This window comes from Antedon mediterranea, chromosome 5, assembly GCF_964355755.1.
Source record: "Antedon mediterranea chromosome 5, ecAntMedi1.1, whole genome shotgun sequence".
NCBI classification, from domain to species: domain Eukaryota; kingdom Metazoa; phylum Echinodermata; class Crinoidea; order Comatulida; family Antedonidae; genus Antedon; species Antedon mediterranea.
In genome coordinates, this window is record NC_092674.1 from 4569688 (window position 1) to 4587533 (window position 17846).

General features: G+C 33.6%; 1 protein-coding gene across 5 annotated transcripts in view; it reads right to left on the bottom strand.

Moving 5' to 3' along the window:
- LOC140050089 (short transient receptor potential channel 4-like) overlaps nt 1-17846 on the bottom strand; it is a 66544-nt gene that overhangs the window by 25118 nt on the left and 23580 nt on the right. The window contains exon 1 of one of the 5 annotated variants that reach the window (XM_072095103.1): nt 8708-10289. The exons of 1 other annotated variant lie outside the window; for it this stretch is intronic. In XM_072095103.1, coding sequence (XP_071951204.1) covers nt 8708-8754 — 47 coding nt within the window. In that variant the 5' untranslated portion in view covers nt 8755-10289. Of the gene's footprint in view, nt 1-8707; nt 10291-17129; nt 17469-17846 lie in introns of those variants that run through there. 3 more of the 5 variants (XM_072095104.1, XM_072095101.1, XM_072095100.1) reach the window with 3 other exon arrangements.

Consider the following 17846-nt stretch of genomic DNA (forward strand, 5'->3'; position numbering starts at 1 on the left):
GTGTATACGAACATAAAGAACTATGCTGGAATATAAAAAATTAAGAATATATATAAGTTTGTAGTAATACAAAAAGATAAGTAATCATACCTAGCTGGCAATATTTGTTTAACAGAATCTAAAATACCTAAAAATGCATTAATATGTATTCATTTTTGCGTTATTATCAAATTAAATGGTAATAAAAGTCACAACGCAAACATAGTTTTTTTGCAGTAAAACGTAATTTTCCACTATAGTCAAGGACGAATACTGTTATGGATTATAGATTTTTAAAATTACTAATTTACTCCTATTAATATAGCGTTCCTTGCGAAGTATCGCTTTCCATACGTCCATGACATTCTCAGGTGGCGGTTACCGGCGGGGAATAAAAGATACTTTGAATTATTAAAATGGATCCGATTTGTTGGGGACTTAATTAAAGTAGGCCTATAACAACAATTTGTTAAATCAAGGCACACACAAGCACTGTATCACACCGTTTGCCTAGAAACTACCTAGGTAAAAATTAGCTTACAGTTTTCAAAGAAAAAGCCGTGTAGGAATGCATGTATAATTCGTGACAATTTTTTTCTTTGCCCAGGGGCGTCGCGTGACACTAAGTGTCCAGGGGCGTCATGTGACACTGAATTTCTACCGGATGAAATGGCGGACAAAGGGCATGTATTTCTTCGAAATACTTTTTTTGTTTTGCATTGAATTTCACGGCTGTTGGTTGTTATTAGTGAGCTTTCGATTTCTGAAGACCGGGGACCTAAGAACTAGTTACGGTGCGTCATGTTAATTCATTGTGCGCATGCGGGGAAATTGGGACGTCCTCACTCGATTCCTCGACACTTTTTTAGTGGGTTTTACGTCCAGGCGAAGACGAATGACACAACATATGTACACAGGTTCTATGTCGTCATATCGACCACACCGACTCTTACAGTTTGGTTTATTAAAATAAATGAATAAACGACTAATAAATAATCTTAACTGCTCTTGATTCAAATATCTATAGAATATGATATTATATCATCTTTATGGTATAATTCATTGTCTGTGAAACATTGATTGGCGCGCATAAGCTTTTGAGTCATGCGTAACATATTTTGAGCGTAAAAAACTGCTAAAAAAATACAGTTACTGATTCATAATATTTAAAAACGTGATATTTAGTTGGCAACATATCCGTTCAAAGTGATTTATTAATAACGATCGTATTCTGACGTTATAGCTTTATTTCAATCATGACAGTGTACGCGCCAATCAATACGTCTGCTGTCAATTTATTGAAGATTAAAGACGATCAGACGATATAAAACAAACGTTTCTTGCCACCGTCATCTAAATCTCACAACAAGGTCAATAATATGAAATAGCGATTATAATAATATAGATATGTATTATTAAATTATAAAAATAATGTTATCTATAAAGTTGGCCTGAAAAAAAATCATATATATATATATATATATATATATATATATATATATATATATATATATCTCGGTATCTATATTTTAAAAACACATTAAAACAATTCACTTAGGCAAATAAAAATCCATAGCAGCCAAAAAAGCTGGATTGAGGATTTTTTTTTACAAAAGGCCTTCAATTAAAAAATATATATATAAATGTATATATATATATATATATATATATATATATATATATATATATATATATATCTCGGTATCTATATTTTAAAAACACATTAAAACAATTCACTTAGGCAAATAAAAATCCATAGCAGCCAAAAAAGCTGGATTGAGGATTTTTTTTTACAAAAGGCCTTCAATTAAAAAACATTTAAAAAAAAGAAATTGAAAAAAAATATATAAAAATCTAAAAAAAAAACTATTTTTGATACAATTCACATCGTAGATCGATACAATCCAGTATAGATATTCAAGTAATATATACATTACTTGAATTATAAAATTATTGATTATTGGTTTGCGATAGTATAATCTCATACGATGTGTGATAATCACGTGATATTGCTGGGACGCATCGACTTGCAAACGAATTATTAAAAAATATTACAGTAATACTGTGTACACTGTATTACATCATTTTCCTATAACACTAAACATAATGCAGTTGTGGAGATACAATGGAGAATGGTTTCAATTGTCATGTATATCATATTCCAATATTTTCTATAACCTATATTTAAGAATAATTATGGTGATTTTATAATTAACGACAAGAAATTGTGTATGCAGATAAGATAAAATTACTTCAGGTTAGGGTTCGATTATAGGTAACCGATTTAAATGCAATTTATTTGCTGTTGATGGACTAAATATCAGTACAAAATTAACATTTAAGAGCGATGTGTAATTTTTAAATTAATTAAATTCTCGTTTAAATATAAAAAAAAAGGATCAGACTTGCATGTCCCAGTAATGGTACACACGATTATAGGTACTGTATCTGTGTTTTAACACATATGCCATGTTCTGTCAAGTATCACAGACAAACTCTATAATACAGTGTCGTATACTGTAATGCGTTACATGTGGCGCTGTATTATTAGAATTTTAAATTACATTTTTTAATACCGAGAATCGGTTATGGCATGATAGGCCTACTTCAAAACCTCAGTAAGCCTACCATTGACCAATTTTAGTACTTCATGCCTACCCACAAAATTAGAATATAGAATCAACCTGGGGAGGCCTTAATTCACAATACATTGGGTCGAAATGGTTAATAATGATAATGAAAAAAAAAATTTACATTTTTTATAATTTTTACGGTATTTTTTAAATCGTAAATGATTCGTTTTATTAATCACGCAGGAAGCATTTCAATTAAGTAACGAGAAAAGGAGGTTCAAAATTGATTACCAATATATGACCTTTACGTGACCCTTCTTAGCAAACCAATTATGTCGACAACCATCTTGGATGAGTCCGACTTGTATAAGATACACATACTTTTGTTAAATAGGCCTGTCTACCAATTTCCCAACTTACATATCATCAAATATATAAATAAAATGTTACACTATATTAATTTATATACAAACAATGTTGTCACATTATGTCGCAGAGATTACACATCACAATCAAAAGAATTTTTTCAAGTATGCAATTAAAGGGGTTTTTACACATATTTTAATAAAGAGTTTTTAATATCATCATCATATCATAGAGGTTTCACATAAAAGCTACTATCTTTAAAAATAATTCCTACGATTCTTTGACGTTTTATACCACAGAAAGTTTCTAAACTGAAAACGTTAATTTTCATTTTTAGTCTCTACAGCTCCTGCTGTCGTTCGGTCGGTAAACACTAACTTGAGCACGCGACTGCAGGCATGTATATGGCCTTGTTCATTATTGTAATATACGCCGGACGGATAGCTCGGGATGCGCACAATTAGGATGATATGAATAAAGTTTACCATCTGCCCTGGCTTACGGTTCGGATAAACAGTCACTATAACATAAACGTGTAATAATCATATTAAAAATATTAATGATAGTAACATTAATATTTTGTTCAGATAATAACGTCTTTGTGGTGTCTTGTCTATGGCCACCACCAGGTAGGCTTACTTCATTAAGGCTTCTATGAATGGATGTACTGGTTGGGAGCAGGAACGCTAGTAGACCAAACCCAGTACCGTTTTGACTACGATCAATCGGGAAATTACCTCACGACGTCATATCAATTAGTCTTGTTTATTTTTAATTCATTTATATGTAATTTTCTATTTTCTATGAACCAGATATTCCGAAATAAAAGATTAAATGAAGGACAATTTAAATAGATATATCTTTTTATACCTTTGTTTACTCCATTCATTCTATTTTGACATAGATAATAAATACATTTGTTAAACGTCATTTTATTAATCCACGCGCGTTAAACAATTAAATCTTATTGCCAATATCGTAATGATATTACAGAAGGGTATTAATGATTTACCTTTACAAAAAGGTCAACGCAAACGACACGCTGCACTTTAAGTGCTGATGAGATTAAATCTTATGTTTATGTCTACCCATTGCTAACTTAATTTATATCTTTGCGTATAGCAAATGTAATCGTACAACCAACGATGAAAGAGAAATATAGAGTGAAATTCCCAAATCGACACTTTTAAAAATTCACACTTTTAATTTTAAAACGTTCGGTGCTCTAATCGGACAGGCTTGCTCGCATCCACGGCATATTATATCTTGAAGGTCTATAACTCTAAAATACATTAAAACGAACATCAATAATAACGCAATGGAAATATGACATGATAATTAACAAAACTGTGTACACGGTTTATAGTCTATAGCTTCAGAATAGGATAGAGTCGGCAACAAATCCATGCCGATATTGTTGGCTCTTTAGGTACGGTCGGTAAACGGCGCCCTGCCTTAACCGCTCGGAAACTATAGGAACAATACGATGCAGAAAACATTCATTACTAAAACACTAATAAAACTGATATGAATACAACCTCTTAAACAAAGTACGACAGAACACGGCAGTTATGAATAAAACCCAGGAGGGTTCCAACGCAAGGACGTAAGCGCAATGAAAGTTGACCAATCACGACGCGATGGTTGCGCTTAAATATTAGCGCATTATATTCAACAGTAAAGTCGGTAAGACAAACAGCCCTAATGATATGAAATAAAAGGACAAACTGTTATACAAGAACCATGAATCAATGCTTAGACTAGAGATGCAAAGCAAGAACGTACGCGCAACGTAAGTGACTTGACCAATCACATAAGATAAATTATTCGAACTTTTGCTTGTCATTGGTCAACTTGCGTTGCGTCTACGTCCTTGCTTTGCATCTCTATAGTCGGAACCAGGCTTAGTAATGGTTCAATGTAAAGTAAAGTTCAGCACTTTTGCATTAGCTGACTTGCAAAAAAAATTTGGCAAAAAAGAAAAAAAAGCAATGTACACCATGAGGCTTAAACAGTAAAACATGTGAATTAAATATTGTAGTAGCAGACTTGAAACGGATAGGCTGTTTATTGCCGCTAGATTTGATAACGTAGAATTCAATACCACAATACTATCAGTATAGCAACCTAGGTAACTAAAGTACGGAAATATTAAAAGAGCAGCGGTTCCGTCTATTTGGTAATTAAATCTCAAGGAGTGTCCAACAAATTGTGTTGTTGTAGCGTTCAGATTTATATATTGTTTACAGAGAGGTGATATGCTTCTACTAATGATTTTGAATCGGATTCCACTGTTTGTTTGACGTAACGATGGCGATACAATTGATGAAGATGATATGTAAGATGATGCTAAAAAGTTCAATGGTAACAATGATGATAATGATGGTGATAATAACAATGGTGATAATAATGATGATAATGATGGTGATAATAATGGTGATAATGAGGATAATAATGATGGTGATAATAACAATGGTGATAATAATGATGATAATGATGGTGATAATAATAATGGTGATAATGAGGATAATAATGATGGTGATAATAATAATGATAATAATAATGATGATGATGATGATGGTGATACTAATAATGATAGTGGTGATGATAATAATAATGATGATGATGATAATGATGATGATAATAATAATGGTGATGATGATGATGATGATAATGATGATAATAATGATGGTGATAATGATGATGATAATGATGATGATAATGATAATGATGATGATAATGATGATGATAATGATGGCGATAATGAGGATGATAATGATGGTGATAATGATGATGATAATGATGGTGATAATGATGATGATAATTATTCTATAGCAGTGATAATATAATGATGTTGGTAATGAAAACGACGATAATTAGTTGATGATAATGACGAAAATGATAGTGATAATGATGCAAATATTATGGTGACATTATGATGACGATGATGATGATGACGATGATGATGATGGTGACGATGATGATGCCGATGATGATGATGATGCCGATGATGATGATGACGATGATGATGATGATGATGATGATGCCGATGATTATGATGATGATAATGATAATGATGATGATGATGATGATGCCGATGATGCCGATGATGATGATGATGATGCCGATGATGACGATGATGATGATGATGCCGATGATGATGATGATGACGATGATGATGATGACGATAATGATGATGATGATGATGATGGTTTTAAAGATGCGCATGTGTAATATTTTAAAATTATTTAAACAATTTTTCGCATATATACTTTCTTCTTAGACATGATAATAATAATAATGATAATAATACAATATGTATATGGTGTTGCTATGACGATGGCCAATCACGAAGTAGCTGGTTACACGGTGATAAAGTAAGGTAAAAATAGCAAAACACAATAAAATAAAATAGCATTATGATATATCATACATTGCGTAGGCGATTGGTGTATTTAGGTTATAAATGCCAAATCAGATATTCAACAGCCATAAATGCACACAGCATTTATATTATTATGAACTTGCCTATGGTATTAATTCAAGCACATTAAAACACAGCCTTAAACCATTACACAGATATACATGCATTATATTCCAGATTGAGCATAATGAGTCATTATGAATGTTTTGTTATCATTTTACAGTTCAGCCCGACATGTTACATGTAATGATTATTCGATTATTGGGAATTAGTTCGGGGTATTGTTGCACATGACACAAACATGATACATCTATTCTAATTACACAATGTTTAGATTACATAAAAGATAGAAAAGCTGTGAACCACGCTTCAAAAGGAGGTTTATAATAACATTACCTGGTTGGTAGTACGTAGGTTGAAATAAAGCATGGTTCCCGCTATGACGCAACGCCGTAGGCCCAACGCAAGTAATCTGAACAATCACAAGCAAAGTTCTTGGCTTCTGATTGGTCAAATTGCCCGCGTTGCGTGGACGTCCTCGCGTTGCGTGTACGTCCTCGTGTTACGTGTATGTGCTCGTGTTGCGTGTATGTGCTCGCGTTGCGTGTATGTGCTCGCGTTGCGTGTATGTCCTCGCGTACTGCGGTACGTCCTAGAGTCGGCACCAAAGCTTTAAAGAACAATTGTTGAGACTACAAATACGAAATCAGGTGAATCATATCAGAGCGAGTCATATGGCCGAGCGGTTAAGGCAGGGGCGCCGTTTATCGTACCTAAAGAGCCAACAACAACATCGGCAAGGGTTCGAGGCCGACTCGCTCCTAGTTCTGGTGGTGGAACAAGTCTTCTCGGATAAGGACTATAAACCGTAGGTCCAGTGTACACAGTTATAACCTGTGTGTACTTTAAAGAACCCAGTTCATTATTCGAAAAAGAGTAGGGGGTTACCCCGGTGAACTGGTTCACACAATAGCCTCTGTATCAGGGGGATTACCACCTATCTGATAGGACAGTGATTAATTCACTATTGGTAATCCTTGGCCACAGTGCCTAAAGACATAAAATAAAATAAATAAAAATAAATAAAATCACTAATTTAATGCACAGTGTGCTACTTTGGTTTTACGCTTATTCAAATTTTATATTTATTAATTAACTTAAGTGAATTAAATATTCACTTATTTAAAATCAGTTTCTGATATTATGCAAACCAACACATACTACGGACAGAATATATTGCAATTCCTCAAAAACTGTCTTTCCCTTTTTACATTTTAATTTTTACTATTTCATAATTTATTTTTTTTTATATTTTTGTTATGTTTTTGCTTTAATGTATATCCGTGACTGTACTGTGGTATTGAAAGTGTTAACAAACAAAATACAGCAATAAATAAATAACAGCCATGATATTGGAGGGTCGAACAGGAAATTCCGGTCGATAAAGCACTCTAGATCCACTCCTATTATACCAAATATCTATAATTGTAATCCGGAAAATATCCACTGCAGGTGTTTCCAAAATATACATACAGACTTATATCGTCAATAACATTATCATTATTCTACGCGTAATACACAAAACACGTTGGTTAACATGGAGTAATAACATGTTTTAATAATTATTCGATCCAAAAATCATAAAGGTATACGGAAAGGATGGACTTTTCTGGGAGCAATAAATAGTGTACATCGCCAAAAGGCACTAATTCCAAAGTACATTTTCATGCTCTTTTTCACTAATGTACTCGCTTTCTCCGAACCACACAAATGAGTCCAAACTTAATTATGTCGACTCTACCGTAACTACTGCTTATTAGTTTACAGCCGGACTGGGCACTTCAAACTATAAAAAATCCCAAAACTACAAATTAATACATAATACTGTATATGATCAAAGTTACGATGATTGTCCTACTCCTCTTTCAATTTACGATATTTTGGGTCATGTGATTGATTGTGTCATCTGGTTTAAACCTATTTTAAAATGTTATTATCTTGCCATTTAATTTTAAAAAAGTGATGTGCCCATATATGGACATGATGATGTCATATCACTACCATATTTAAGCACAGCACTACTATATATGGGCACATCAAACTTTTTTGACAAATAAAGTTTGATAGTGTAGACAAAGCTTTAGAAGTATAGTCTAAACAAGATATCATATAATAGTTGGCCTAACAATATACCAAGGCCTATACTAGATGTTTATATAAAGATTACGGAAGCTTAGAGAAGCTGTACGAAGTGACCATCATCCAACAAAATTGTACTTTAAAAAGCACACGCACCCTAAAATCATTAGTAAAAGTCTAGCGCTAGTAGGCTAGCTTTAGGAGGCTTATGATATTAATATCTTACCTTCTGTATTCATCGTCCACCTCGGGAGGATATTCCGGTGCCTCCATGTTTATTCCTCTGTTTTAAAGCTTTAAAACAACAATAGTTTGATACACTTTAACCGCCCCAAAAACCATATTAAATCATACTACTCGCGTAAAATATCTCACGTAAATGGCACGAACAAATGCATCCATCGTAGAGAAAGTGGAAAAAAGTACAGAAAATCTTCCAGAAAATATGGTTTAAATTCACCGGAACATATTAAATAAATAATATACACATTATTCATGAAGATGACAGGTATAGGCGCTATGCTTAATTAGAGAACAGAACTGCTGAATGGTATGATTATAAGGTATAGTCGTGTGTTGCTGGAAGTAAATTATGATTAGTTAGCTGCAGCAGCATCAAAACAGAACGCCACCTGCCTCAGGTAAAATCGAACCGAGAGTCAACAGGAAAGATAATCTCCAAATACATCACAACACTTTTCTGTCTAAATACCAAAACAAATTAATCTTAGACCGCTCAAGTCCGTAAAGGTTTTCACGAGAAATATTCTTTTTTTTTACTTCTTCGACGCTGTCTTTAAGTTTCTTTCTTCTTCTGGTATTATAGGCCTGTGAAAACGCTTAATTATCTGCAAAGGCGTGCATTGCATATTCACGGGAAATTACTGGTCTTCTTCTAGAGTTTTCAGTGCTGTTTTTGGTTGTGATCCGTTTTGGGTGTTTTTTCGACTTCTATAAATGAAATGGTAATATCCAAGCTGAATAAAAACACCGGTAATTTTTTTCAATACAGAAAAAAAAAACTTCATCTACAGAACCATACGTCCATCATCAGTGTTCTCGGTAAACCATGTGACCTTCACAAAATCCGTTGTCAATGCTACCTGAATTAATCGAAATCCTTCACAAATGCTACAAATTATTTCCATTTTATTCAAATCGTACATAACGTAGAGCACGGTGAATATCTCAGTTACCGATAAAACCTAGATTTCTTTTAAATTATATAAAATCCATTTATGTCCAAAACTACTTCAAAGATAAATAGGTAATTTATCTTATCGGCCGAGTGACATCCTTTCCAATCATCAAATTTAGCCAGCAGTATGTATTAATAAATCCGTTTGCATCACTGGACATATCCGTTTGACATTTCTTGGTTTTCAATATTAGTATTAGGCTCGATTTTAGTTATTTTCGTGTGAGTCGCTTATACAATGTTGTCTACGTGCTTTACCGGTTTGCCTGCTAGGTTTGTCTATACATCTACGTGGAAATCTTATTAGGCCTACAACACAACCAGGCCAACATATCGCACTCATGAGTAATAAATTGCACTCTCGGACACCTGTGCTTCGCACTATTAGATATCTTAGATAATATCCAATAACGATCACGCTCGAAGTTAATTGTCGGTCACAAACGCGACATAATGTTCATATTTTAGTTAAGGTGACTGCTTTTCCCGTAAGCATAACTAAACTGATGAGTCACTTTTGTTATAAAACTTGTATGCAATTATTTCAATATTGGAAAATGTTTCATAGTTTCTATACTTAAAATTGAGTTGGTATTGAAACACAAATTGGATGTATGTATGGTAGAATAATATAATAATAGAAGGTATCTATATATAAATTATGGTTAATTCTGACATAGGCGAGCACAATGCAAAAACTTCGGTACAAATCTCCGCCTTGGATACCTACCTTATCTATCCGAGATGTACCGCGAAACGTAGATTTGATAACATTAGTGTTCACGCCGACGCTATTGTTCCATATTTTTATCTTAGGAAGATGTTATAAAGAGTTTTTTAACAACATTTATGATTTCAACATTAGATTTTCCTCTCAATTTCAATTCTTCCCGGTCAAAGTAATTTCCGGGTTTAAGATAAGTTCACCTTACAACGACCTGGTTTTAAATATTTTCTCTCTTTTAAACACAAGGGAGCAGTTAAAATAATAGATTTGACCCTAAAGGTGACTGGAAACAGGCACTTTCCATCAATCAATACAGTGTCCCTTTGGAAGACGAAAAAAAAATCAGATAGTAGGAATGCAGCTTAAGTTGGCCATTAGTCATAGCCATTTCAGTTTTTTGTTTATTTTAAAACATACCACGCGTGTGTGAAGGTACAGTAGTTAAATTATACTGCAAATTAATAAAGATCAAATTAAATATAAAATTACATAGGGAGATTTGATGATAAGACATTTTTCGAGTGAAATCCCGATAGCTGAGTTTTATTGAGGAAGCTTGCAGGAATAACTGTAGGCTATCTTCCTGTGTCCCGTTAGGACCGACATGTCTGCCCATGTTGCAAGCCGTAATGTCTTCTTTCTTGGGCCCACTCTGTTAGGGCAGTTTCAAAAGATGATTAAATTAAATAATGTATTAATAATTATTAGGATGGTATTCATTTGAATAAACGCCTCTCCAATAAAACATCACTTTGAATAATAACCCCCCCCCCCCCCCCACATTTGTAATTCTTTTTTACCACTTTTCATATCTACTGTATTAGAGGATTTCATTTGATTATAAATGTTACCATATTATTAAAACTAAAAAATTTAACATATATCCCTCGAATAAGCACCTCCCTCAAATGACCTCCGCCTCCCCAAAGGGCCCTACCAAACAATAAAAACTATACTTTAAAATGTTATTAATCATCTAAAACACTGTGAAACAAAGTAGTTTAGTTTTACGAATGTCAAGCATTTTCAATAATGGTAACCGACAGAAAACGTATAAGGAGAACATTATCATTCCGAGAACCATCGTCTACACTTCCTAGAGGGGGAGCGAGCGAAGCGAGCTCACCCTCTAGTTATTATAATTACACTCATAGCAAATATTATAAATAGTGATGAAACATCTATAAAAAGCACGATAAGGTATATGGAACACCATATTATCTTTAGCGACTCATGATTGACCAAGCCTGCTTCAAATGTTGATGTAACGCATTTTTTTTAATTTTAACGCAAAGCAACGACGATGTAGTAACGCAAGTGAGTTTACCAATCACAAGCGACAGTTGGGATGATCCATCGCTTCATGATTGGTCAAGTTACTGTCGGTGGTGCACGCTTAGTCTTTTGCATCCATGGCCAAGAGGGAACGAGACGTCAACATCATTTGTGTGTCAGGTAATGTATTATGTTTACATGAATGTTATAGGTGTAAGAAATTCTAAGAATGTTTACTTCATGAAACACCATTCTCATGTAGCTCCTATAATTTAACGTGCGCTCAGCGATAAAAGAGAACTTAACTGCCAACGGCATTTCGAACATGCAGCGATCACAAGTGCAAATGCAGAAATTAAATTTGCATGTATCTGCAGCAGAGTTTGCAATGTATTATAGTCAAAAGAAGTGCATTCAACAATAAAATTTAATTTACTCTTGCCGTCAGGAAAACTGATTTAGAAGGATAATAAAGTAGATACGAAATGACACGAATCCAGTATTTGCAACACACCTGGGTAGAATTGCCAGTACAAATACTTACATAGGCAAATTGAATTCTATATAATTGAAGGAGGTGGATGCGTATCGGTTTCCCCGCTCTACAATATTTGCATATTGAGTTGAAAAACACCATCTGCGGAGATTGTCCATCTTTCTAATGAACTTTAACATACAAAATATATACACATATATAACAATAAAATAATAAAACACACTTTAAATGGATCGGAACAAAACATTAATTTGAAAACACAAGTTTCTTTACATTCTTTAAAGATATATTGTCCCCCCAGAATCATGAAAAATAAAGATTTTTAAAATCAGAATTTGAATAGCCCATTTTGCAGTATTAATGAAGTTATTCACTTCCATTAAAAAACAAAGCCAAGTTAGTGTTTACCGACCAACCGACGGACCGATCAACCTACCGACATAGTGAGCTGTGGAGTCGCGTTGCACGCACGCGACTAAACATGAAAATAAATTATGATTTCACTTATAAAAAGGCAAAACGAACAGTTACATTTAACCAAAAATGTAAATAACTTATGTGACATTAAAATGGCATTATTCAACAATTCAACAACAAAAATTTAAAAAAAATATTTTTTCAGGGGGGATATAGGCCTATATCCTTAAATCCGAAAATGTGCTATGTAAACGTAATAATTAATTTGACTATTTCTAAAATTGTATACTACGGTACATGTTATCTTTCATACATTACATTTGCAAAATAACAGTTTATATTAGTATTTCGACTTACGAATTTAAGTGTGCTTACTTTTGTTCATTTTTCAATTTGTTTTGTTGATTTGCGGTTATTTTTTTAACTGTTGATCTTTTGTTCTGGGTCCTACTTCAAGGCAAATGATAATAATGCTTTCTTTTTTTATTTCCCATTTGTATATTTTTTATATCATTATTAAATAAATAATGATGAAGGGCTAGTGTTGCCCGAAAGCTCTGCTTACTTTTCTGGCTGTTTTACTTATCGTTTTGATTTAGCTTTTCGCTTTTTTTTGTACCTCCATTGAGATCCAGCCACTGATACCCACAGCATTGTCATTTTTCAGTAATTTGCCTTCAGGAATTATTAAATAAATAATAAATGTTGCTGAAAAAGCATGGTAAACTGGTAAAAATACCTTTCAATATCGTTAAAAAAAATTACAAATCAAAATTATATTTAGCTATTTCATTAACAAAGAGAATAACTGTATAAATTATGTAAAATTAAACATTGTGAAGTTGATGACATATTTTTGTGAAAATAATTTGATTGATTTCCGTTGGTCAGTCGTCCAGTTGGTATTCCATGACAATGTCCATCTGCCAGCTGGTTTATTATAAGAAAGGGATGTTACAAAACTTATACAAAATGAATTAAATAAACAACATTGATTGTTATTAGATATTGACAAATAGTAATTGGAAGACATGTTACGTGATTTCACTTCTCTAATTATTGTTAATGTATTATAGACTGCTACAGCGCGGTATCAAAGGTGAATTTTTATGAAATCACACTGTAAATAACGTTATAGCACTATTTGCTTTGCTAGTGAATTGGTCTTTCTTGTGGATATTTTAAACTTAAGTGAATAACGCATGCACATTACTCAGCGCTTTCGATTTCTAGTGGAAGAAATGGTTTAAACTTTATATCTGAACAATTATGGCGGCGATCCACAGGTAAAGGCGCGAGGATTAAAACGCTTAAAATGTTCAGACTATAGAATTGTTTTTAAAGTGCATAGGCCTATTATTAATAACAATGATATTTCCGAAAGTTAAATATTATAGCTATTAAAATCAAGAATATCATCCATTATTAAGGTTAAACTATACTATGACATTACAATATCATTGTTTACTGATGAGCAACGATAAACACGTTTGACATGATTTATGGTCAAATTGTTTTTTATATCATGTCGTATCATTGGCGAAATGTAGGCCTATAAAACATTGCTGTTTCCACGTCAAAATGTTTCATTAGAATGCAATAGGCCTATTCATTAAATTGGAAAAGCTATTAAATACTGACAGAACCAATTAGTAAAAACAACTCAACGCAAACACAGCATATTAACATATGACGGCAAACACGACATATTAACCTAGGACGGCAAAAGCGACATATTAACCTAGGACGGCAATCGCGACATATTAACCTAGGACGGCAAACGCGAAATATTAACCTAGGACGGCAAACGCGACATATTAACCCGAGACGGCAAACACGACATATGACGGCAAACACGACATATTAATCTAGGACGGCAAAACGACATAGTAACCTATGACGACAAACACGACATATTAACCTAGGACGGCAAACGCGACATATTAACCTAGGACGGTAAACGCGACATATTAACCTATGACGGCAAACACGACATATTAACCTAGGACGGCAAACACGACATATTAACCTAGGACGGCAAACACGACATATTAATCTAGGACGAAAAACACGACATATTAACCTAGGTAGGACGGCAAACGCGACATAACATACGACGGCAAACACGACATATAATTGACACCAACCGAGTGCACTAACACCCTCCCCTAAATAAGTAATTATAAACCTTGATTTGTCAGAGGAAATGTACTCGGTACAATACAATGGCCTAGTGAGTTCTCGCCCACATGCCTAAGCTATTCTTAGGGATTTGTTCTGACATAAAAAATCCATTAAAATGCATCTGATAATAGTCTTTTTTTAAATGTTATGTAATATTTACTGAAACACAATAATAAGAATAAAGTGTTAAATTGCTAAATCTCTTCGGTAGTCGGTGGCATTACAATTGAAAACTATTTTTAAAACATTCATGGCAGTTTAGGTTAGTTGATTACGTCAATCTTTTAGTTTTATGCCAGAAACAACAATCAATAATCTATCAAATTAGACATACACATCGAAAAAGTAATCCCGTATAAAAAGACAATTTATAATCTAAACAAATATAGACTAAGAAATAGATAAAAATAGTCACAATCGTCACTAAAAAGTACAACAGTGTACAACTGCATAATCATCCTATTTTGGAGTGATCTTGGGTTGAGAGATACTTGCATGCGTGACGTGTATATCTTCAGCTAGGCGCGCCTACTGGCAAGAACAAAGTAATTACTGTAGATAAAAGCATTTAATTTACTCATTTAATAAACTAGAATACGAAGATATTGATGTTCGCCCGAAGCAAGAAAGCAAGATAAAGAGAAATATATCATTGTGTCATACGATAACATATCACAATATAGCATTTTGTGTGAAACGAATTTTACCTTAATAAAAACTAAAAAAGGGGATTTTTTTGTTCATTTAATATCCTGTTTATAACTAATTATAGCAATGTCCTTTCAGAGTACAAACACTGTTATAAAATGGGCCGCAGCGCTTGTTTAGAAATACAACATATACACCCAAGCTTTTACCATAAGTGGGGTGTGTATTCTTCGATCCAAACACGCGTGTCACACGAGAGGTAAATTAAAATAATGTTGGTGAGTTAATTAAGTATCATTCTATGTCACACAATACTATGCGTACAAAATTTTTATTTTATTTTAAATTCTTAAGCTCTGTCTACGCTATCAAACTAGTTTGACAAAAAATGTGTGATGTGCCCAAAGATAGAAGTGATATGACGTCATCATGTCCATATATGGGTACATCACGTTTGTTTGTCACATAACGTTTGATAGTGTAGACAGAGCTTTAGAGAGCAGACGGTCTTTCATTAAAGTCGAGTAGTCTATGATTTCAAAACCCAAAGCCCATTAAAAACGTATAACTAAAAGTTTCTGGCTCAACAACATACTATCATGTACAAATGCTATTCGAAATCAGCTTTTGTTAAAGATCCTTAAAACATGTTACAGGATACAATATCCTTATAGTCTCAAGGTGTAAGTATCTTTATTGATATTTTGTTAAACCAGATTTACTGATTCATTATGACGCAATGATGTGTGAATGACATTGAGCACCATAATAATACCTGTGCACATGCGCACTTCAATATCAGGAAACCATGAGCAATTTCTTTTGTATATTGGTTGATTGGAGGGTCGCCCTTTTATCCACCTTGAACTACCTTTTTATACACGACTGTATAATGCTATAACAAAATATGATATTATAAAATTATCATTATTTTGCGATAGTAATGCACCACAACTCCCGACCCCCCTCCCCGATTAATGATCATAGAGGTGTGAGTGGCCAAGTGGTCTCTTCTCGGATAAGGACTATAAACAGTAGGTCCAGTATAAACATCTGGCTCATGTGCACTTTAAAGAACCTAGTACTGTACATCGTTCGAGACGAGTAGGGGGTTACCCCGGTGTACTAGTATATCACAGCACACTGTCACACATAGACACTTATCATAACTCATCAAGAGGGCCCCTTGTTTGTCAGCATAGGCTGTTTAGGGTTGCCTTCTATAAATAAGGTGAAATAAAATAAAATAAAATAACATGTTGACTATTATTCCTATATTGACTATGACAATCCGCTTCTAACCGACATACATGAACAATAAAACGTGGCTATGACAGCTGACTATACACATTTATATGAAATAAAATACATTTTGGTTCAGAGACTATACTCATATAACACTGTAGTCCTATGTATGTGGCCATAGTCACATAATCACTTGGTGACGCTATTTACCTTAAATAAAGTATTTCACTTAAGTCAATATAAGGAGTTCTATTCACTCATTACATATGATGCATCTATTAGCCAGATGAAAAGTCACTGGAATCCTTAATATGAGAGGTCTCTGTTTTCTAAGTCGATTCGTACCAATTTTAAGGCTTTCCGGTATTGAGTTATAAGTCGACCTACTAATACTTTAACATGGTACTGGTAGATATAATTCAATGTCCTTTAGATTTAAATGAACGGGATTCACCAACCTGATAGCTGAAAATGTCCACTGTAACACCTAATGACCAGTTGAAAACTAAATGGTCAAACATCGGCCACCGACACATTCATAGTTATACGGTAATAATTTTAAATTTTTTCGTTCGTATTTCAACTAACAATATGCGTGGAAATCATTGAAGCGACAGGAAGTTAGTATTAGGTCTATTCCAAACAAAAGCGCCCGGTTCTGACTGACCGCATTCGTATTATTAGTAATAAAATGCACTGAAGTACCAAATTCCTAACGGGAAAGTTGTTATTCTTTCGCCGTCTTCCTTTCATCGCACACCAACTAAAGTAATAGCAATTAGGGCTACAATATGTGATGTTTTATCCCGATGCCTAATTAAATTGTATGATAAAAATTATAAGATTAGAAATTGTGGGCCTAACAATACACGTCAGGGTGGAACATGTCCAAAAGGACGTACAGAACAAGGTTCGGACCGGCCGAGCTTCACCGCATTAGGCCTGGGTATTCTTTAGCTCTACATTATACACTATTGTATATGTCAACATAAATTTCCTTTTGGACAAATAAAATGAACTGTGATAGGCCTATACCTCCATCGATAATTGTACTGCTGTAAAGTCTATTATTCTGACTCTAGATTACACACGAACATCTGATCGATAGTACATCAAACACTTGTTGATCGTATAATGTTAATATTCATAACAATTCATCACGAGCTTAATTATTT